The sequence below is a fragment of the Thalassophryne amazonica genome, chromosome 12 (genome assembly GCF_902500255.1).
Source record: "Thalassophryne amazonica chromosome 12, fThaAma1.1, whole genome shotgun sequence".
Taxonomy (NCBI): domain Eukaryota; kingdom Metazoa; phylum Chordata; class Actinopteri; order Batrachoidiformes; family Batrachoididae; genus Thalassophryne; species Thalassophryne amazonica.
In genome coordinates, this window is record NC_047114.1 from 13,075,704 (window position 1) to 13,096,155 (window position 20,452).

At 41.9% G+C, this 20,452-nt stretch overlaps 1 protein-coding gene across 1 annotated transcript in view; it reads right to left on the reverse strand.

Moving 5' to 3' along the window:
* Positions 1-442: 442 nt before the first annotated feature.
* Positions 443-20,452, reverse strand: part of LOC117522252 (alpha-N-acetylglucosaminidase-like) — a 52,807-nt gene continuing 32,797 nt past the window's right edge. The window contains exons 2-6 of the mRNA XM_034183644.1: positions 14,983-15,130; positions 3,944-4,090; positions 3,719-3,804; positions 1,880-2,136; positions 443-1,668 (exon numbers count right to left, since the gene is read on the reverse strand). Coding sequence (XP_034039535.1) covers positions 461-1,668; positions 1,880-2,136; positions 3,719-3,804; positions 3,944-4,090; positions 14,983-15,130 — 1,846 coding nt within the window. The 3' untranslated portion in view covers positions 443-460. The remainder of the gene's footprint in view (positions 1,669-1,879; positions 2,137-3,718; positions 3,805-3,943; positions 4,091-14,982; positions 15,131-20,452) is intronic.

Genomic DNA, 20,452 nt, shown 5'->3' on the forward strand with positions numbered 1-20,452 from the left:
GGGTACGACTGATTAAGATATAATGTAAAATGTACATTAAAGGGGGTTTTCAAAGGTAAATTTAAATGGCCACAAAATCTGTAATCTGGATCAGAAGGATACTGTCCCACATAATGCTTTTTTGACAGTTATGAATTTTTGAAAATTCGCTCAATGTTAAAGATCAGGATTTTTCCAATTTTCCAAGATTCTTCCTGACTTTGACCTATGACCTTGAAAATTTAATCAGTTCTTGCCTATCAGGATATGAATATTCATGAAAAATTTCTTAACAATATGAAAAATTGTGGGCTCCATTCTGTTCACAATCAAACAGACAAACAAATGGGGGTGAAACCATAACCACCTCCAACTTCATTGGCAAAGATAAAAATGGTTTTGGTAAAGACCTGAAAAAGCAGAATTGGAGGAGGACATTCTTGTTGCTGTGACTTAAGTTCTGCCACCAAAACATCTCTGCTCATGAGAATCTGTTCAGGGCCTGTGGATAGTACTTCAGGAAGATTCTCCGGGAAATCTCATAAGTGTCTCCTTCAGGCTGGGTTGGGTACTTTCGCCCATTGTAAATAAATCCCTTTTCTATCTGGAAAACTGCTTGGTTAAAGGCATCCTGTTTGAATGGCTGTCCACTGTTTAAGCACTTGACCAGAGTTTGGACAAACAGGCCCCAACGTTGGGCATAATAGTCTTCTACCAGGCCTCCCCACTCTTTGTTGGCATAGTCCAGGATCTCACCATCAGGACCCCATAGTGTAAGCTGGTTTCTAGCATTCATGTCATATAGTTGTGCCTCCTTTTCATCCACACTTAAGGATCGTGCCCGTTCCAGCCATACCCCTAAAAGGAAGTTATGATTGCTGTTCAGTAAACGACTGAGTTCTGGTAAGAGGTCAAAGACCAACACGCCACCTGCAGTCATTAGTTCTGTCAGATTCTTTTTCTGGAAGGCATCCACAATACTGTGATAAAAAGATATTGTAAGCAACTCTATGGCTTGCCGAGTCACATCTACAAGATCGTATTGAAACGTTTCCTTGGACATGAGAGATGGCGCCTCCTCAATAATCAGCTTCCAGGCTTTGTACAAATATGCTGGGTCATACCAAATGCCAGTGTTCATGTGAAGTGATGGCCGTCGCACCAGTGGGCTGTGATTGTGGTTTTTATAATGTGGTACAGTGCAGTTGTACACACTTGAGAACAGAAGTTTCCAGGCAGTGGTCAGGTTCTTGTGCATGCTGCCATAGCGACGTACAGAATATAGTGATGCCCATTTGGCCAAATTCACGGGCTCCTTGCGCCAAGCAAGCTCACTCATCAACTCAAACATCACAGGGTTCTGCTCGATACCCTCAGGGGTTATACCTATTCCAACCATGGTGGAGTTCGGGAAACTCAGGGCTTCAAATGGCCCTGAATTGATCCTCTCCACTGTCCCAAATAAACCACTGTTGCCTCCAAAATTTTGTAGCATGCACCAGATGAATGGCTGTCCATAGAATGACTTGGTGGAAGAGTAAATTGGCTCAGTTTCTGCAAATAAATCCAGTATTATCATTCTTCCTAGAGGTACTCCATGCAGCAAGGCCTGAATCTGCTCTGGCTTCCAGAATGTCTGGTCACTAAAAAACAGCCAGCCTTGCATCAGCCAAATTGCCTGAGGATCAACTGGGGAGCGAAAAAAGATCTGGATTAGTATCAACAAAAAGAGACAATTCATTAGCATGGCAGAAAACTATGGCAAGTAGAGAGAATTCATCTACTGATCACAAGCGGTCAACAGGTCAAGCAGGGTTCATCAAAGTCCAACAAACTCTGTAACTTCTTAAAGTTTGCCATAAAGCCAACAGCAGATGACGTGTCAGACAAATGTTCTCACCTGAAGTCATTGAAGCAAAGACAGAGCGACTAACTGCAGACAGGTAGGCAGGGTCAGAGGAGGGCGGAGTCATCTCATTGAAATTGTCAGTATTGTAGATGTGATCTGTCCCAAACTGTTTGACCACTTGGGACAGATAGAGGGAGCCAATCTGGAGGAAAAGTGGGTCACGGGGGTCCAGCAAATAGGAGCACGACATACTGCAGTTGAAGTTAGACCAAGGACCCAATCTGGTTACCTTTGCTTCTGGAAATAACCTGAAATACAACCAACACTTCAATTTAGTTCAGTTTAGAGCACCACACCACAACACAACATACTAAGTCACTTCACACGAGTTAGGTTGAACCTTACCAAGCATATAAGCCACAGGGGTAAGGAAAAAAAAACTCCCTCAGGCAGACCAGACTCAGAGGGGCACTCTTAGACCATTACAACAGCAAACAATAATCAAACAGGAATAAAACTAAATCAAATTATAGATCATTGTTATTGTCTATGTCTTTGTCCAGGATGATGGAGTTGCAGGCGATTACTCAGCTGCGTGACCAAGCAGGGGTCCAGCAAGCAGCGCTAAACATGGGACGTCAATCACAGAAACAACACCTCAAACAGAGAGACGGAGAGCAGAACCAAGCAACCAGAAGTAAACATAAAGCACTACTGCTCAGCGATTTATAAAAATAAAAAAAACAGAGGAGGAGAGGTGATGGTCATCGTGGTTAAGCGCTGTGTTTGAGACCAGAGGATCCTCAGTTCAAATCCCAGCCTGACTGGAAAATCACCAAGGGCCCTTGGGCAAGGTCCTGAATCCAGAGTGCGCACACAAAAAGCCTGACAATGCACAAGAAAATGACAGATTTCCTAAACTCGCTTCTGTCAAACAGCTGGAGGAAAAGAGGAAGTGCTGAACGTTTTGCCTCTTCACTGTCAGTGATCACCTCCTTGTGTACAGTGTGGTGAAAAACCCATTTAGGTTTTTTTTAAATCATCCTACTGGACTCTTTTTGCTGCTGAACTTTGCTGGCAGTGGGCCAAGCTTCCCCGTGCATGCAACATTCGTTAGATGCAGCCATTCCAGCGATCTTTTAAAAAAAAAAAAAAAAAAAAATGCTGGAATGACACATTGTGTCATTCCAGCATACGCACCACAACACAACTCTACCTAAGCCCAGTGTGAAAGGGGCACAGAGGGACTGTACGCCGTAATGTCCAGTTGGCTTATCGGTGCTACATGGGATTTATTTATGCCGTTGTTGTTTCCTGCACACAGAGCAACTTTGTATTTCTTATGTCACATCCTGTTTGCCCATCTGCCTACTGAATGGTTAGTGGATGGTGGAAGAGTAAGACATCCTAAGCAGGCCCTGAGGCCTACTGGTGCCACTCCTTATCCCGAGATTCCATAGTGTTAAGCAGATGTGAGTCTACGACTCACATGGGACTGGACATCAGTCCAGTCTGACACCGGTTATTTCCCCAGTCAAGGCCACTACCCATGTCTAGCTGGATGGACTGGGATGTTGCAGATTAAGTGTCTTGTTCAAGGGCACAGACAGGGAATAGAACCCCAGTATACTGACAGTCCAAGTCCTATCCCACAGTCATCTGCTGTACAAATTCTATTTTTTAACTGCTAACTGAATGTACCTACTGTGGATCCAAGATGACCTCAGTTTCCATTCCTGAAAATGGATCAAGATTCAAACTTCAGACATTGGCATTGAAGAGGAGGAGGCAACTGACCCAGATTTGGATCCTAATCTTATGCAAACAGTGCTTCTGTTGTGGTTCAAGTTAAAATTATGAAATGCTGAAACAGAAACAACCATCAGTCACCTGAGGATTCCTTTTGGAATATTCCCAGAGAATGCTGGCAGCACTGGAATCATGCCCAAGGACCTCATTCGTGTCAAGATCTTAAACTGCAAAGTAAGGTGGTGAGACATATGAGAGAAATTGATTAAAAACACCTTATGAGGAGCTGCAACTACAAAAATTTTACATTCATCAGTGTTGTGCAGTGACCTAAAATGGTGTTGGTGAGTGTGGAAACTGCAGTACTTGGAGTAAGAGCTGGTTCACATGCCAGGACTGTGGCAGAGGTCCACCAAAGCGGAACATGTTTCCCATCCGGTTCCAAGCAAGAAAGGCAGGACCAGAAAAGAAGTCTTCTATTTCTGACTGGTTTAAGCCGAGAGTATGGTAAACCTAAAAGGTAGAAGAGAAGCTGGTGTTGACATGCTGCCTCTGACTCTGAGGCAACATCTTGACCACATAATCTCTGCAGGCCAACTGCTACCACATCTGTTTCTTAATGCTCAAACATTCTCATGCTTCTTATACCTCCTAAGGTTTTGTCTTTCACAGGTGTGAAGAAAAAATCCACATGAAATCAAGGCTGGAGTCCTCCAGGAGCCACATGGCAAACTGAAGACTAGACTTCATACATAAAACTTCAACTCGACACCTCTTACGGACTTCGAAATAAACCAGTGATGGAATGACACACATGCAATATCTAAACAGATAACTAACTGTCCAATTCTGTGACCAAAACACGATCACAGAAGAAGGCTTTTTTTTTTTAAAGTAATTTGGGGCTTTTTTTGTGTGTATGTCTGTGTGAGCGCAATTATGCCTTTTAATGCATTTTATTTTTTAATTGACTGAATCAGAGCAGAGAGCCATCAGCTGCACTTCCTCTTATATGGTTTAATAATAGGGACGTGAATCGTTCAACAACTCACGATTCAATTCGATTCCGATTCTTGGGGTGACGATTCGATTCAGAATCGATTTTCGATTCAAAGAGCCTGAGAAATAGTTATATTACTTAAAAAATGTTTATGTTTAAGAAAATGCAGCTTTACAAGGTTAATCAAGTGATTCTAGATGTAAATTTACTTATCTGCTTTGCTCGTTCGGAGTTGGCTGGCAGTTTAGCGAAGCGCTGGTCAGTAGTCGGCAGATACCACTGCTCCCCTCTTTTAGCTCCAGGTCATGGGGCTTGCGGATTTGAAGTGTTTCCGAAGTACTTGACTTTCATTTTGCAGATTTTGCACACTGCATAAGTCATGTCAAGCTCTTTCTTACGCAGCAAATAATAAAATCCAAAATGCGCCCAAACATTTGCCTTCAGCAAAGACGGTACTGGCTGAATTAGCTCTTCGCCCGCCATGCTAAGCTACAGCCACTGAACCCTGCAGCTCACGAGTGTTTGAAGCACGCCGGACCACCACACCCCCCCCCTCCCCCCTCGCGGGGATGCTGTAGTACAGAAGCCGTTGCCTGACAAACAGTACACGCAGCGACTAAGCAAGAAAATGTAAAAAAAATGCACTCCATCAGGATCTGGCTATGCTTCCTAACTCAGTGCTCTGTCTCTCACCGTTATCACATTGTGTTATTATGTCTGATGTCGCTGAACCATCAAAATGCTTTAAAATTCACAGTCTGACCGAGTTGTCCTGTAACACGCATTTCTGCTCCCAATTCTCAAAACTAAAGCCTTGATGCTTCGGCTTTTCAGAGCATTTCAAAAACTTCAGAGAGTGCTTAGTTGTGCAATCTTTGCTTCGAATTATAGGATGCCGTGTGACATTTACAAAATTACAGAAACAAGATGAAAGTAAATGCAAACTGGACATGTGAAATATAACCATGGTGGTCGATGGAATTCAATTATTTTTCAGGGCATCGCGGCCGCTGCGAGAGGTCATCATGGCCGCCATAAAATTCCACGCATCAACAGATTTCTACAAATCATGGAGATGACATTTTAGTAAGGAAATCCACAGAAATCCACAAATCTGCAGAATTCCCATGTGCCTGGCAAAGAAACATCTGGCTGGTCACAAAAAAGAAGTCACAAATCATGGTCGGGTTGAGGATATTTACTGGCTGGCACCCATAAGTGCTCCACACGGCCATAACCCTCCCAATCCATAAAACATTGGCAGCCCTTGCCCTGGCGGTGGAGCCAGGCGAAGCTCCACAGTGAAAGCTGGTACATCGCCCACTATCTGGGCGGAGGGGGGAAAACAAACCAGAGGGCACAAAGGACAAGACTTAACTGGCTTCACAAATGACACCTGTAAAGTGGGGTGCATATGATTGGAATGGGTTAGTGCCAAATGTACAGCTGAGACCTCCAACAACACAGAACCCTGAAATCCAGGTCCTGAGTCAAAAGCCAATGTGACTGACTGGCATCATAGTGAGGAAAGAGAGGGAAGTAAGTTGGCTGCTCATTGGCACCTTACTGAGGAGCCAAATAAAGCTGCAGAGATGAAAGAGCATGGTTGGCATCCACAGGCGCAGCAGACTGCTGATAACCTGGTGGAACAGACGGGTCACGTACTGTGGGCATGTTCGACTGAAACAAGAGTTTTCATACACAAGAAGAGCTGTTTGGAGACCAGCTTTGACTCAAATTCCTGGTTATACTGTTCCATGTGTATTGCACCAATCCACGTGCAATACTCTCTCCAAAATTTAGGAATGAATTGAGGCCCATGAGGTGACACTATGTCAAGACAGAGTCCATGCAGGCGAAGACATGCTGCACAAGAAACTTAATCGCCTGCTCTGCCAAAGGCAATTCATGGAGAGGAATAAAGTGGCCATCTTAGAAAACCAATCCCATCCCGGGGTTCGATCATCCACTCCCTGACCTCAGGACCCGACCTAAACTTTTCATGATTATAGGAACCTGTCACTGATATTCTCTTAAAGGACACATGGCTGACCTGTGTGCTCGGGTCCAAGTGTTTTTTTTTTTTCACTCACTGATTTGTCTCTGCTGTGAATGCGTGACAGTTTTGGTTAGAACCTACAGTGTTTGTTTGTTTTTGTTTTGTTTTTGTTTTTTTCCAATTTATTTTAATTTATACAGTGCCAAATTACAACAAAGTTGCTTCAAGGTGCCTCACATAAGTAAGGTCTAACCTTACCAACCCCTAGAGCAAGGACACAGGTGATAGTGGTAAGAAAAAACTCTCTGATGATTTGAAGAAGAAACCTCAAGCAGACCAGACTCAAAGGGGCGACCCTCTGCTTGGGCCATGCTACCGACACAATAGACAATAGAGGATATTATACAGTAAATTTTGGGAGATTTTGGGAGTCCATGCTGGTGCACAGGACGGAAGGCCTGCAGACGAAGAGACCACACCCATCTCTGGATGTAGCCGCACCTTAAACAGAGAGAAAAAAACAGAATCAGGTGGCAGAAAGACAACAATTACAGTATAATTTATCAGCATTTAGCAACAAGAAAAACAGAAGGAATACTAAGGTGATCGCCGGCCACGAGCCCGAAGCTTCACTAAAAAGACCCAGATTTTAGATAAAGTTGAGGCCGTGGCCCGCTCTCTTTGCTAATAAAATTAATTTAAAAGGGTAGAAAGCATAGTAACATACTATGCCAGTATGCTAGCCATACAAAAGGGAAAATAAGTGTGTTTTAAGTCTGGACTTGAAAGTCTCTACAGAATCTGACTGTTTTATTGAGGCAGGGAGATCATTCCACAAAGCAGGTGCACGATAAGAGAAAGATTTGTGACCCGCAGACTTTTTATTCACCCTAGGGACACAAAGTAGTCCTGCACCCTGATAACGCAAAGCCCAGGCTGGTACATAGGGTTTAAGTAGGTCAGCTATGTAGGGAGGTGCCATTCTGTGAACAATTTTACAGGTTATTAACAGAACCTTAAAATCTGATCTCATAAGGAAAGGAAGCCAGTGAATAGATGCCAAAATGGGTGTAATGTGGTCAAACTTTCTGCATCCTGTCAAAAGTCTGGCAGCAGCATTTTGAACCAATTGGAGACCCCTGATGCTGGACTGCGGTAAACCAGAAAACAGAACATTGCAGTAGTCCAATCTAGAAGAGACAAATACCTGAATCAGGGTCTCAGCATCAGCCATAGACAGGATGGGACAAATCTTCACGATATTTCGCAGGTGGAAGAACGCAGTCCTCGTAATATCTCTAATGTGATGGTCAAAGGACAACGCAGGATCAAAAATTACACCAAGGTTCCTCACTTTGTCAGTGTGCTGTGTGACACATGAGCCTAGGCTAGGCGTTAGTTGGTCATACTGATGTCTCACTGGACCAAGAACCATCATTTCAGTCTTCTCAGGGTTTAAAAGTAGGACGTTGCTAGACATATAGCTTTTCACTGATGCAAGCAATCTTCTAAGGATTTTATGTGGATGAGATTACCAGCAGTTATTGGCATGTATAACTGAGTATCATCAACATAGCAATAAAAGGTAATCCCAAAACACCGCAATATGTGCCCAAGGGGTGCGATATAAAGGAAGAGAAGCAGGGTGCCTAAAATGGACCCCTGTGGAACCCAAAATTTCATGTTACCTAGGATAGAGGTAGTGCTATTGTACAAAACACAATGAAAACAACTGGCCAGGTATGATGTCAACCATGCAAGGGCACTCTCAGTAATCCTAAAATGATTCTCCACCCTATTGAATAGAATATGATGATCCACAGTATCAAACACAGCACTGAGATCCAACAGCACCAAAACTGTAGTGGTATCCGCATCCACTGCAAGCAGAAGATCATTCACCACTTTAGTTAGAGCTGTCTCTCTGGGACGATATTTTCTAAAAGCAGACTGCAATGGCTCAAAGAGATTATTCTCAGTTAGGTGGTCCACAAGCTGCTGTGAAATCACCTTTTCCAGAATTTTAGAGCAGAATGACAGATTTGATATCGGCCTATAGTTTTTCAATACACTAGGGTCAAGATTAGATTTCTTAAGTAATGGTTTAATCTCTGCAGATTTGAAACATTTAGGAACAGATCCAGGGGTTAATGAGAGATCAATAATTTCCAGCACAGTCGGCCCAAGAGTGGACCACAGGTCCTTAAACGTTTTTGTTGGTATAGGATCAAATAAGCAGGTTGTACTTTTTGTAGCTGTCACGAGTTTCTTCAGCACGCCTAGTGAGAGATTTGTTAGATTTGATTCTGCTTTAATTGATCAATTGTATTTTGGGATTACCCCCATCTGAACCCTTGGACACTGAGCTTGTGCGTAATGGAGAAGAGAACTCGTCATGAACATTGGACTTTTCCACACATAGGCTCCTCCCTGTGTGTCCAGCCTCACTGCATAGGAGGAAGACACACTCCTCTCTGGACATTGGACTTTTGGAGATTTTTTAAAGACATTGCAGCTCTGGACATTTAAGTGCTTTCTTTTGGATGCTGTTTTTTTTTAATATAATAATCATAATAAACTGTGATAAATACCAAAATATCCTGCATTCAGGTACAAGTTAAAAACCTGATGACAGAAACTTGGACCTGCTCTGATGATGTGACGCAGGATGTTTAATGGTCGAGTGTGTGTGTGTGTGTGTGGGGGGGGGGTGTAATGAAACCAAACCCAGGACACCATCATTACCAGGGTCAATCCCAAGTAAACAAGCCATCACCAATACTACTGCTAACACACTACACAGCCTGCTACCACTGCTAATACTGTTAATATGCGAAGTAAACTGCTAACCTAAACCAGTGCTGGCGTCACTGTGAACATGTTTTCATCACCGCCTGTGCTAACCCCACAATGACACGTGAAGACTTCAACCTATAGCATGGTGGCAGCACGGTGGATTAGTGGATAGCATGGTTACCTCACAGCAAGAAGGTCATGGGTTTGATTCCCACGTGTGAGCTTTCTGTGTGGAGTTTGCATGTTCTCCCCGTGTTTGCGTGGGTTTCCTCCGAGTGCTCTCGTTTCCGCCCACATTTAAAGACATACAGGTTAGATAAATTGGAAACTTTATAATTATCCAGGCCTCCATTGCAAGAGGTCTTGCTCTCAATGGGACTAACCTGGTTAAATTAAATTTAACACTAGTTTTTAAATGTTCTTAATAGGCCTAATATACTTGATTTATGAGTATTTTTATGGCATGCATTTTTGTGAACATTATTGTCATTTTTGTAGAAACCTGCAGCAAACAGGAGTGTCATTTCCTTGTGCAGCAACGGCAGAGGCAGGAAGAAACACGACTCCCTTGTTGATAAACTGGTGGAATACACGAGCTAACCGATCAGAAGTTACTAATCCCACGTGTGTTTGATTTCAGACCACCGACCCCACGTGGTTTTTGCTTGTGGGTGCGTACTTCAAACAGGATGTGCGCAAAATAGAGTTTATTTTCTTTCTTCTCCCCCCCCCCACCCCCGCCTGTATAGTAACGATAATTTTAAAAGAAACACAAATTTCTCTTTATCATTGGTGGAAAATAAACTACATATAATAACGATCTCCAATCCACATACAGTTGTATGTAAAACTTTGGGCACCCTTGATGATTTCCATGATTTTCCTTTATAAATCATTGGTTGTTTGGATCAGCAATTTCAGTTAAATATATCATATAGCAGACAAACACAGTGATATTTGAGAAGTAAAATGAAGTTTCAAGTATTTACAGCAAGTGTGCAATAATTCTGTAAACAAAATCAGGCAGGTGCATACATTTGGGCACCCTTGTCATGTTATTGATTTGAATCCATTTAGCACTAATTATTGGAACACAAAATTGGTTTGGTAAGCTCATTGACCCTTGACCTCCTTACACAGGTGAATCCAATTATGAGAAAGGGTATTTAAGGTGACTATTTACAGATGTTTCCTCTCTTTGCATCTCTTCTAATGAGTGGCAACATGGGAGCCTCTAAACAACTCTCAAATGACCTGAAAACAAAGATTGTTAAACATCATGGTTTAGGGGAATGATACAAAAAGCTATCTCAGAGATTTCAGCTGTCAGTTTCCACTGTGAGGAACATTGGGACATTGGGAGGTGTACCTGGAAGACCGCAGGTACAATACTAGTTAATGCCTGAAGTGGCAGGCCAAGAAAAACCTCAGATAAGCTTAAGCGAAGGATGGTGAGAACAGTCATAGTCAACCCACAGACCTGCTCCAAAGACCTACAACATGATCTTGCTGCAGATAGTGTGTCTGTGCATCGTTCAACTATATAGAGCACTTTGCACAAGGAGATGCTGTATGATGCTGTAATGCAGAGGAAGCCTATTCTGCGTACACGCCACAAACAGACTTGCTTCAGGTATGCTCAAGCACATTTGGACAAGCCAGCTTAATTTTGGAATGAGGTGCTATGGACTGATGAAACTAAAACTGAGCTATTTGGACATAAGGGGTGGTATGCATGGCTGAAAAAGAACACAGCATTCCAAGAGAAACACTTGCTACCTACAGTAAAATTTGGAGGTGGTTCCATCATGCTGTGTGGCTGTGGGGCCAGTGCAGGTACTGGGAATCTTGTTAAAGTTGAGGGTCACATGGATTCCAATCAATATCAGCAGATTCTTGAGAACACTGTTCATGAATCAGTGACAAAGTTGACGTTGCACGGGGGCTGGGTCTTTCAACAAGACAACAACCCTAAACACTGCTCAAAATCTAGTAACGCATTCATGCATAGGAACAAGTACAACGTTCTGGAATGGCCATCTCAGTCCCCAGACCTGAATATAATTGAAAATCTGTGGTGTGATTTTAAGCGGGTTCTCCATGCTCAGAAACCAACAAACCTGACTGAACTGGAGATGAACTGGAAAATACCTTCAACCAGAATCCAGACTCTCACTGGAAGCTATAGGAAGCGTTTAGAGGCTATTATTTCTGCAAAAGGAGGCTCTACTAAATATTGATGTATTTCTTCTGTTGGGGTGCCCAAATTTATCCACCTGCCTAATTTTGTTTAAAGAATTATTGGATACTTTCTGTAAATCCTATAAACTTCATTTCACTTCTCAAATATCACTGTGTTTATCTGCTATATGATATATTTAATTAAAATTGCTGATCCAAACAACCAATGATTTATAAAGGAAAATCATGGAACTCATCAGGGGTACCCAAACCTTTACATCCAACTGTATTGTGGGTTGTTTCAGTCAGGAGAGAGAAAAGCAGACAGTGATCAGAGTTTTGGAATTTGAGAGATTTCTGAGATATTTGATGCGTTTGGAGTGTGTATTTAGTCTGACATGGAGTGTATTTAGCATATGTGGTTAGTGTGGTGTTGGTTTTTTGCTTTATGCATCAAAATGAGGCATCTTATGAATGTGGAACAGGCTCTCCAACTTTTTTTTTTAAATGACGATGCGTGCAGTACGTTGTCAGAATCTGAACCAGACAGTGAGGATTCTGATGATGAATTGGACGATCCCTCGTTTGTTCTGGTCAAACAACCACAGCAGATGGATCCACAAAATGCGCACGGAGATCTGCACAGAGGTTCGGACCGCACTTCTGTTTCCAGATCCAGATCTCCGCTGGCACATGCAGCAGAAACACGCCCCAGCACTGACTCCAGGAACACAGAGCAGGATCCTGACACTGCCCTAGCAGTAAACAGGTTCCAGCCACAGAGAACACCAGGAGTCCAGGTAGATACTCGTTCACCCCAAAGTCCAAAAGACCTTTTTCTCCTGTTTTTTGCAACTGACACAGTCCAGACAATCTGCATCAACACCAATAAAAATGCACCAAAAAGAAGGAATTAGGGAGAAAACACAAATGGACTGATAGATCAGTACAAATTTTGGGGGATTCTGATATATATGTCATTGACATCATTGCCAAGTCTCCAGGACTACTGGAAACAAAACCATATTTTATCTGTGCCCTTTCCAGGTAAAGTCATGACAAGAGACAGATTTAGATCCATATTTTGGAATATCCACCAGAATGATCCAAAGTATCCAAAAAATGACAGAAAAAAGGGAACACCAGGCCATGACAAACTGTTTAGAGCCAGGCCTCTCTATGATGACATCATCAATGCCTGCCAGGCTTATTACCACCCAAGGAGGGAGCTGGCAGTGGATGAAAGCGTGGTGGCATAAGGCAAAAACTGGGATGAGACCGTACATGAAAGACAAACCAACTAAATGGGGCATGAAGCTTTTTGTGTTGGCTGAGTCACGCCATGTGTACACAATTAAGTTTTCGATCTACACTCGCAACACTGTGACCAGAACCCAATCCAGCCATCCTCTCTTGGTACTGGGTACCACATTTACATGGACAATTTATAATCAAGTCCCAAACTGTTCTTGGACGTGGCAAACATGATGTTTGGAGCATGTGGCACCTACAGGGAGAACAGAAGAGAATGCCCCAGAGGAAGGGCAAATGCTCTCAACAAAAAGCGTGCAAGAGGATCTGTGAGATGGATCCGAGGAGGGCCTCTGGTGTTTGTAAAGTGGATGGACACACAGAAGGTGTCTGTGTGCTCTACCATAAATCCTGCATTTTCAGGTGAGATGGTGCAGAGAAGGGTGAAGGATGGAAAGGATGGACGTGGGACGGTGAAAGATATTACCTGTCCTACCCCAGTTGTGGCCTATAATAACCAGCTCATCCAGTATTACTCCACCCACAGAAAAACTGCTCGCTGGTACAGGACTGTGTTGCTGCACTTCCTTGACATTGCAACTACAAATGCATTCATCTTGCACCATGAGATCAGCAGTGTCAAGCAAGTGCAGCCCATGACACACAAAGACTTTATGGTGGAGCTGGTGTGTCAGTTTTGTGGCACGGACAAAGACAGGAGTGCGCCAGAACAGGAGCCAGAATCACATTCCTGTGCCAACTGCGAAAGGCACAGATCCTCGCGAAAAAGCCACCAAAGGCAGACTGAGGTGCCAACGTTGCCTTCAGGTGGACAACAGGAGGAGTGACACACCCTGGAAGTGTTAGTCCTGTGATGTGCCCCTGTGTCTTGTGTTGGAAAGGAATTGTTTTTTTTATTTTGAGTGGGACAAATAATTTGTGTTGCATCTTATTTTGACATTTGATTATTGTGTAAATGTAAATAGCTGTACATAACTTTTGTTTGCTACATTTGTACATATGTTCTTTTTTAATTTACAATTTATAACTTTTGTTTGCTACATTTGTACATATGTTCTTTTTTAATTTACAATTTATATTTACATTTTAAGTTATAAAAATGCTTGATTAAACATGTTTTTGGTTTTCACAGTCATAAAAACAAACTTTTTCTACTCAGATTTTTTTATGTGTGATTTTAGGTTCACTGTATTAATACAGCATGTCTGAATGAAAGAAAAATTGTAAAGTCACACAGGTGAGGCTATGTTAAAAAAAAAAAGACACCAAACGAGGCAAAGTAAACAGTTTTTTAAGGAAAATTATGAAGCTAAAACCAAAAGTAGTCAAAAACACCGCTAGAGGTGGTTAATGTAGCAAAGCTCCTCCCCGGTCCACACTCCCCCATGCTGGATCTGAAAACAGCACAAACTCACTTGTGACCTGCAGTATCGTTTGTCTGGGGGCACAGACCCCCCAGATTTAAAAGATGAGGGGCGTTACTTTTGGACTTATTAACATCCGATCATTGTCCACCAAATTATCTGCAATTCCAATAGTCATGTTTATGATGTTAGGGTACGTCCTGCTGAATACTTCCATAATTGTGTTGTTTTTAAATACATGAAGTTTCCATGAAGTGCTTTTTCAATTTGCTGCTTCAAATTGTGAATTTTTGTATACATGTCCTAGCGCACACACAAACACATGAGCTTCCAGTCGGGAAATTTTATTTTTATATATCACAAATATTTTCTTTAAATATCACAATATAATTTTGTGGGTGTGTCCCCCACCCCTACTGGACAAGAAACACACACAGACTTGCATCCCTGGCTTTGAAATGATGAATATGAATGATGAGTTAAACATCTTTTCATCTGAAAAATGTCAACTGGGGCCGTGTGGACCCACCTCTTTATGCTAATTGCCCTCATTAGCTCTGGGGGGAAAATTACTCATCCAGCACAAAGCCTCTCCACCAACCCAGCAGCCCCAGAAACAATAAGTCCTGCACAGCTTGCGAGCGCGACCCTTGTCCAGAGTCGGCGGGCGGTCAGTGGTGACCCAGAACAGAGAGCCGAGCCTTTACCCGGTGCCAGAATTTGATTTCAGGGGTGCAGTGTTTGAGTTTGTTGCTTTTGCGTCATTGTTTGGGTGATGCGGGTCTGTTCTTACTTCCTGCCACAAGGCTTCTTGTCCAGTGAAAGCCAAAGCCAGGTTGATGCCATTGAGCGCCATCCAGTCAATCTCTCGCTCCCACCTTAGCCAGTCCCACCACACGAAGGAATAGCTATAAGTGCAGACATTCTGGTAATACCGAAATCTGGACACAAACATGGACACAAACAGAAGAAACTACTTCAGATTATTACCAAATTCACACGTTAAAAAACGACTGTTCACTGAAAGTGAAACATCACTGAAAGTTTTCCACCCCCACACACACACAAAAACCCCATAAATTTTACTCAGTATTTAGTATTTTTAATTCACATTTCAGTGGTCTCTGCTATTTTGGCTTCTCAGAGTGGATCTTGTAGACCACAAGGTCTTTTTACTGGAGATGATTATTCATGCATTTGTTTCTTCTCCTTTGGAATATTGTAAATTTAAAAATCAAATGATAAAATAGAAGTAAAAATAAAAGAATAATAATAACAACAACAATAATGATAATACTATTAATAGTGTGTATATGAGAACAACAATCTAAACAATTTATAAATACATTAACAGTAAATTAACATTAAAAATTATGTAATAACAGGAAAAAAAAAGGGTGAGGTATCTTCTAAAAAGAGATGAGGTCTAAGGTTCTAAAAACATTCTGGAATCACACACATTCCAACTCATTATAGAAACTTTACACAATGTATTACCACCCTTGAAAAATGTCAGCTACCTATTTTATAAACAATACCAATACAATACTAGAGCCTGTGGATCCCCACAGGCAACACGCTAGTTATTATTATTACTATGCTATTATTATCATTATCATTATTATTACTACTACTATGATTATTATTACTATAAATATTATTACAATAATTGTTCATACAACCCCAATTCCAATGAAGTTGGGACATTGTGTAAAATGTAAATAAAAACAGAATACGATTTGCAAATCCTCTTCAAGCTATATTCAACTGAATACACCACAAAAACAAGATATTTAATGTTCAAACTGATAAACCCTATTGTTTTTGTGCAAATATTTGCTCATTTTGAAATGGATGCCTGCAACACATTTCAAACAAGCTGGGACAGTGGTATGTTTACAACTGTGTTACATCACCTTTCCTTCTAACAACACTCAAACATTTGGGAACTGAGGACACTAATTGTGGATGGATGGATGGATGGATGGATGGATGGATGGATGGATGGATGGATGGATGGATGGATGGATGGATGGATGGATGGATGGATGGATGGATGGATGGATGGATGGATGGATGGATGGATGGATTAGATTTATTGTCATTGTCATTACAAGTGCAACAACAACAACATTACATCCACACTCAAACTGCCACAGCCAAGATACAGCAATTAATCCACAATTATTACTTGTTTACCGTAATAATGGCACACAACAGAATTAAAGACAACACATATACATTTGACATTGTTTATGTGCACTAAACTTGAAACCATCCGTTTTCCAAATTGAGGCGATGTCAGTGTGTGATAGCCGCAGCAACACGTCGTCGCACCACCGCTAGCTTAGGGGGAACAGAGGCCTACCGCAGTTAGAGGGGGAATGGAGTGGCGTGAGCAGGGCCGGGATGGGGTGGTGGATGGGGATGGGAGGGGGGTAGGGACGATGTGGAGCATGCTTCAGTCTCTTGTCCTTGTGTGAGTCAGTTGTTTTTCTGTCCATGTGGGAGTTAAAGAAGATAACTGTGTGTCATGATTGGGTATAAAAGGAGCATCCCCAAAAGGCTCAGCCATTCACAAGCAAAGATGGGGCGAGGATCACCACTTTGTGAACAACTGCGTGAAAAAAATAATCCAACAGTTTAAGAATAATATTTCTCAACGTTCAATTGCAAGGAATTTAAGGATTGCATCATCTACAGTCTATAATATTATCAGAAGATTCAGAGAATCTGGAGAACTTTCTACATGTAAGCGGCAAGGCCGAAAACCAACACTGAATGCCCATGACCTTCGATCCCTCAGGTGGCACTGCATTAAAAACCATCACTGTGTAAAGGATCTTACTGTTAGAAAAATTAGGTTTATACCATCACAACACTTATTATCGTTTGTTCTGCATCACATGTCTTATGCATGCTTATATCTTTTGCACCATGTAGTACTGCATGTCTCTTCTGGGATTGCGGCCTTGAAGCGAGGAAAGTTTTCATGGGGGGACAGTGAAACAATGGAATTGATGTGTACCAATCGGTTTCACAGCCTGCCTGGAGACGTGTTGTTTGATGGGAAAAGAAGGGAGTATAGGCTAGCAATCACAGCAAACCCAGAGATAAGACATGTATTAAATCTTGTAATGAATCTTTATCCACCAGCTGCACAGGATGTTTGCTTCTACTCAAGGTGACTGACAATGTCACTATGATCACGCCCTGCTTGTATGTCACACTGTTTGACTGAATAAAATGATGCTGAGCACAGGACGACAGTCGAAGAGAGTCAAAGAGAGTAAGGTGGAGACTGTGTTCTAAGACTGCTCTTCCTGTAGAAGAATTTTTAGGTCCTTATTTGAACTATGATGAACTATCAAGTGTCCTGATCTGAACTATATGTCCTCTGGCTGAACTAGCAGGTGTTCAACCCAAAAAAGGGCTCTATTAGTCATTCGGTCTGTCAGGTACTTTCCAAGGCCTCTTAGGTGCTTTCCAAGGCCTCTTAGGTACTTTCCCGCAGGCCAGGTGCAGTGGGCCTCAGGCCAGCTGCACCTGTGGCAGAAGGGGTTTTTTTAAAAAATCAGTTGTAAATCCTTCAAGTTTTAATGGGAGCGTTTGTCACATTGAAATAATGGCCTAACACCTGCTTAGGGTTCACTAGAGGACGCTTCCAATAGAAAACCATGTCTTGGGAATAAAATAAATAAAGAAAGTCGAAGGAGGAGCGATGCCCGCGGGTCTCCAATAAATAGATGAGCGCGGTCATCACATATTCAGTCTCTCTAGAGGACTCAGTTTGTATAAGCTCTGTGTCGAAGGCTTAAATAAACTTAAAAACTCTGTGCATTTTATCTTGCTTAAGGCTGAATTATTCCAAAGTGTTGTGTCCTTTTCTTGCAAACCACTTGCAATTAGTTTGTGTTATCTAAAAGAAGACATCCTGAGACGACCAAAAAGAAGGACCACGACAGAACTTGGCGAGCCAGCTTCAGGAGGGTCCAGGGGCATTCCGGCAGCCTGGGACGGTCCAGCTCATCCCTCCAGACCGTAAATAACAGTGATCACGACTAAAAGGTAAGCAGAAACCTTTTATAACTTCTGCACGATCTGGAGGACTGAGTCGGGATTTCCGCCCAAGTTGGCAGGTGATATTTTTAATTGCCTCTTACCCAAAAGAACCTGGACTAAGAAAATTGACAAGAGACTAAAAAGATTGAAAATTATCAGGCCTTGTAGATAAAATGCTCAGAAGGTGTGTGTGTTCCCGGGAAAAAGAATGTCTGTGTGAGTGAAAGGTCAGGAATGTTCATGAACTCTGGTGCGGAAAAGAGTGCATGGAGAACTAACCTGGATGCTTGGGGAATAATTGGTGTTGAAATTCGTTACTAACGTGCCGGCTGATAGCATGCGCTGTAGGGGTTAGTTTAGGGGAGTATACTGACAAATAGGTACAAGGTAATACAAGGTTATTTAAAGAAAAAAGAGACTGAAGTAAAATAAGTGAGAAAAAAGAGTTTAACAGAGAATAAGTGCAGAAGAAGCACAAGATAAGCGCCTGAGGGGGCGCAATAGAAATACCGTACGTGATAAAGAGATTTAAAGAGAAAAAGTGCAAAGAAGCACAGCTGACAGTAAGTAAAAAGAGCTCAATAAAGGACGTCATTTTTTAAGAAAAGAGAAAAACTATTAAAAAAAATGAAGAGTTAGTGCAGAATACATGAGAATTAATGAAGCAGAAAATAGTGCAGTAAGGCACCAAATACACGCTTGCGGGGCGTGGGAGAAGAATAAGTAATTAAGTACACAGTAATATGAGGTTTTTTTTTTTATAAGAAAAGAATTGGAAAAAGAGAGTATTTTCAGTGCAAAGGCACATTAAGCTCACGAGGAGCTCAGTAAGTGAAAAAAGTAGATATAATGTATGCTTGGAGAAGCGTAGGAAACATATACAAGTGAGAAGTGCAGAAAAGCACAGGATACGCACGCGAGGCGCGGTAAGGCGTAGAAGTAAATGAAATATTGTATGCTCAGAGAGGAGCTTGTTAAAAATAATATATTAAGCACAGGATATGCACGCGAGGCGCGGTAAGGCGTAGAAGTAAATGAAATATTGTACGCTCAAAGAGGAGCTTGTTAAAAATAATATATGAGTTGCTGGCAGCGGCGGAGAGCTGTCTAACGTGAAGAAGAGATACATACTCAAACAGAACACATTGATGTTAAGTGATTAAAAAAAGGGGGTTGTTTGGGGCCACGGAGTGAAAAGTGGCAGAAGTCTAGATAGAGATATATAGAAATTTGTTTTTAATAATTTTTGTGTATAAAGCTTTTAAAGATTGTTGTGTGGGAGAGCGGAGAGTAAGCGGGGAGTTGCAAGCAAGCTGTGAGGGCTTGCAGGCTGGCTGACATACAAGATTAATGTGAAGAGTACGAGGAGGAGGAGACGTTTAGACCCAACAGAAGGACTTGGGAGGTGAATGACAGGCAAAGAGGAAAGTGAAAAAACAGAGATAGTGGAAAAAAGACAGGAGAAGAGACTGCTATGTAAATACAGAGAAGGTAGATATTATTTCAAAGAGAGAAAACTAATAAACAAACATAGCAGAAAAAGATAAGAGAAGCGGAAAGTGAGAAATTAGAAGGAAAACAGAAAGTCGGGAGCAAAGACATTAGGAAGTGTTAGGGTTGTAAGAGGATTAAAAGAAATAAAGTTGGTTATAAATCAAAAGAGTTAAAGCTTAGATTATAGTGAAAAAGCTGACAGACTGATCAATGCTTGGGACAGTCATTAATGGGAGACTTAAGTGATGATGAAATAATACTCCCAGAACATTACTTGACTGACGGAGACATCGAAACCCAGGGAATCAGGACACATTTTTGGCTGGAAAGGACCTATTTTGACAGTGTAGGAGCAGAACATTGGCAGGACGAACAAGAGATCAATCAGAAATTATGGCAGATTACTAAGGTAATCAATCTGAAGCAAAAGAAAGAACAATTCCCTCTAATTAATTGGGAGCTGCTGATAAGACGTCTGTGGCATCAGGGTTTAACCCCATGGCTGGAGCTGCTTTGTGCTGATCCTAATAAAGAAATTAGCATACCATTAAATCATTTAATAACACTACCAACCGATCCAGGTGAAGAACTGTTTCCTAGGTTGACTCTGACTGTGGTCCCAAGGAAGGTTCGGTGGGAAACAGGTAAATTTTCATATTTAGTTAAAGAAAAAGAAGACGGGCATAACAGTTGGAAATTTAATCCTT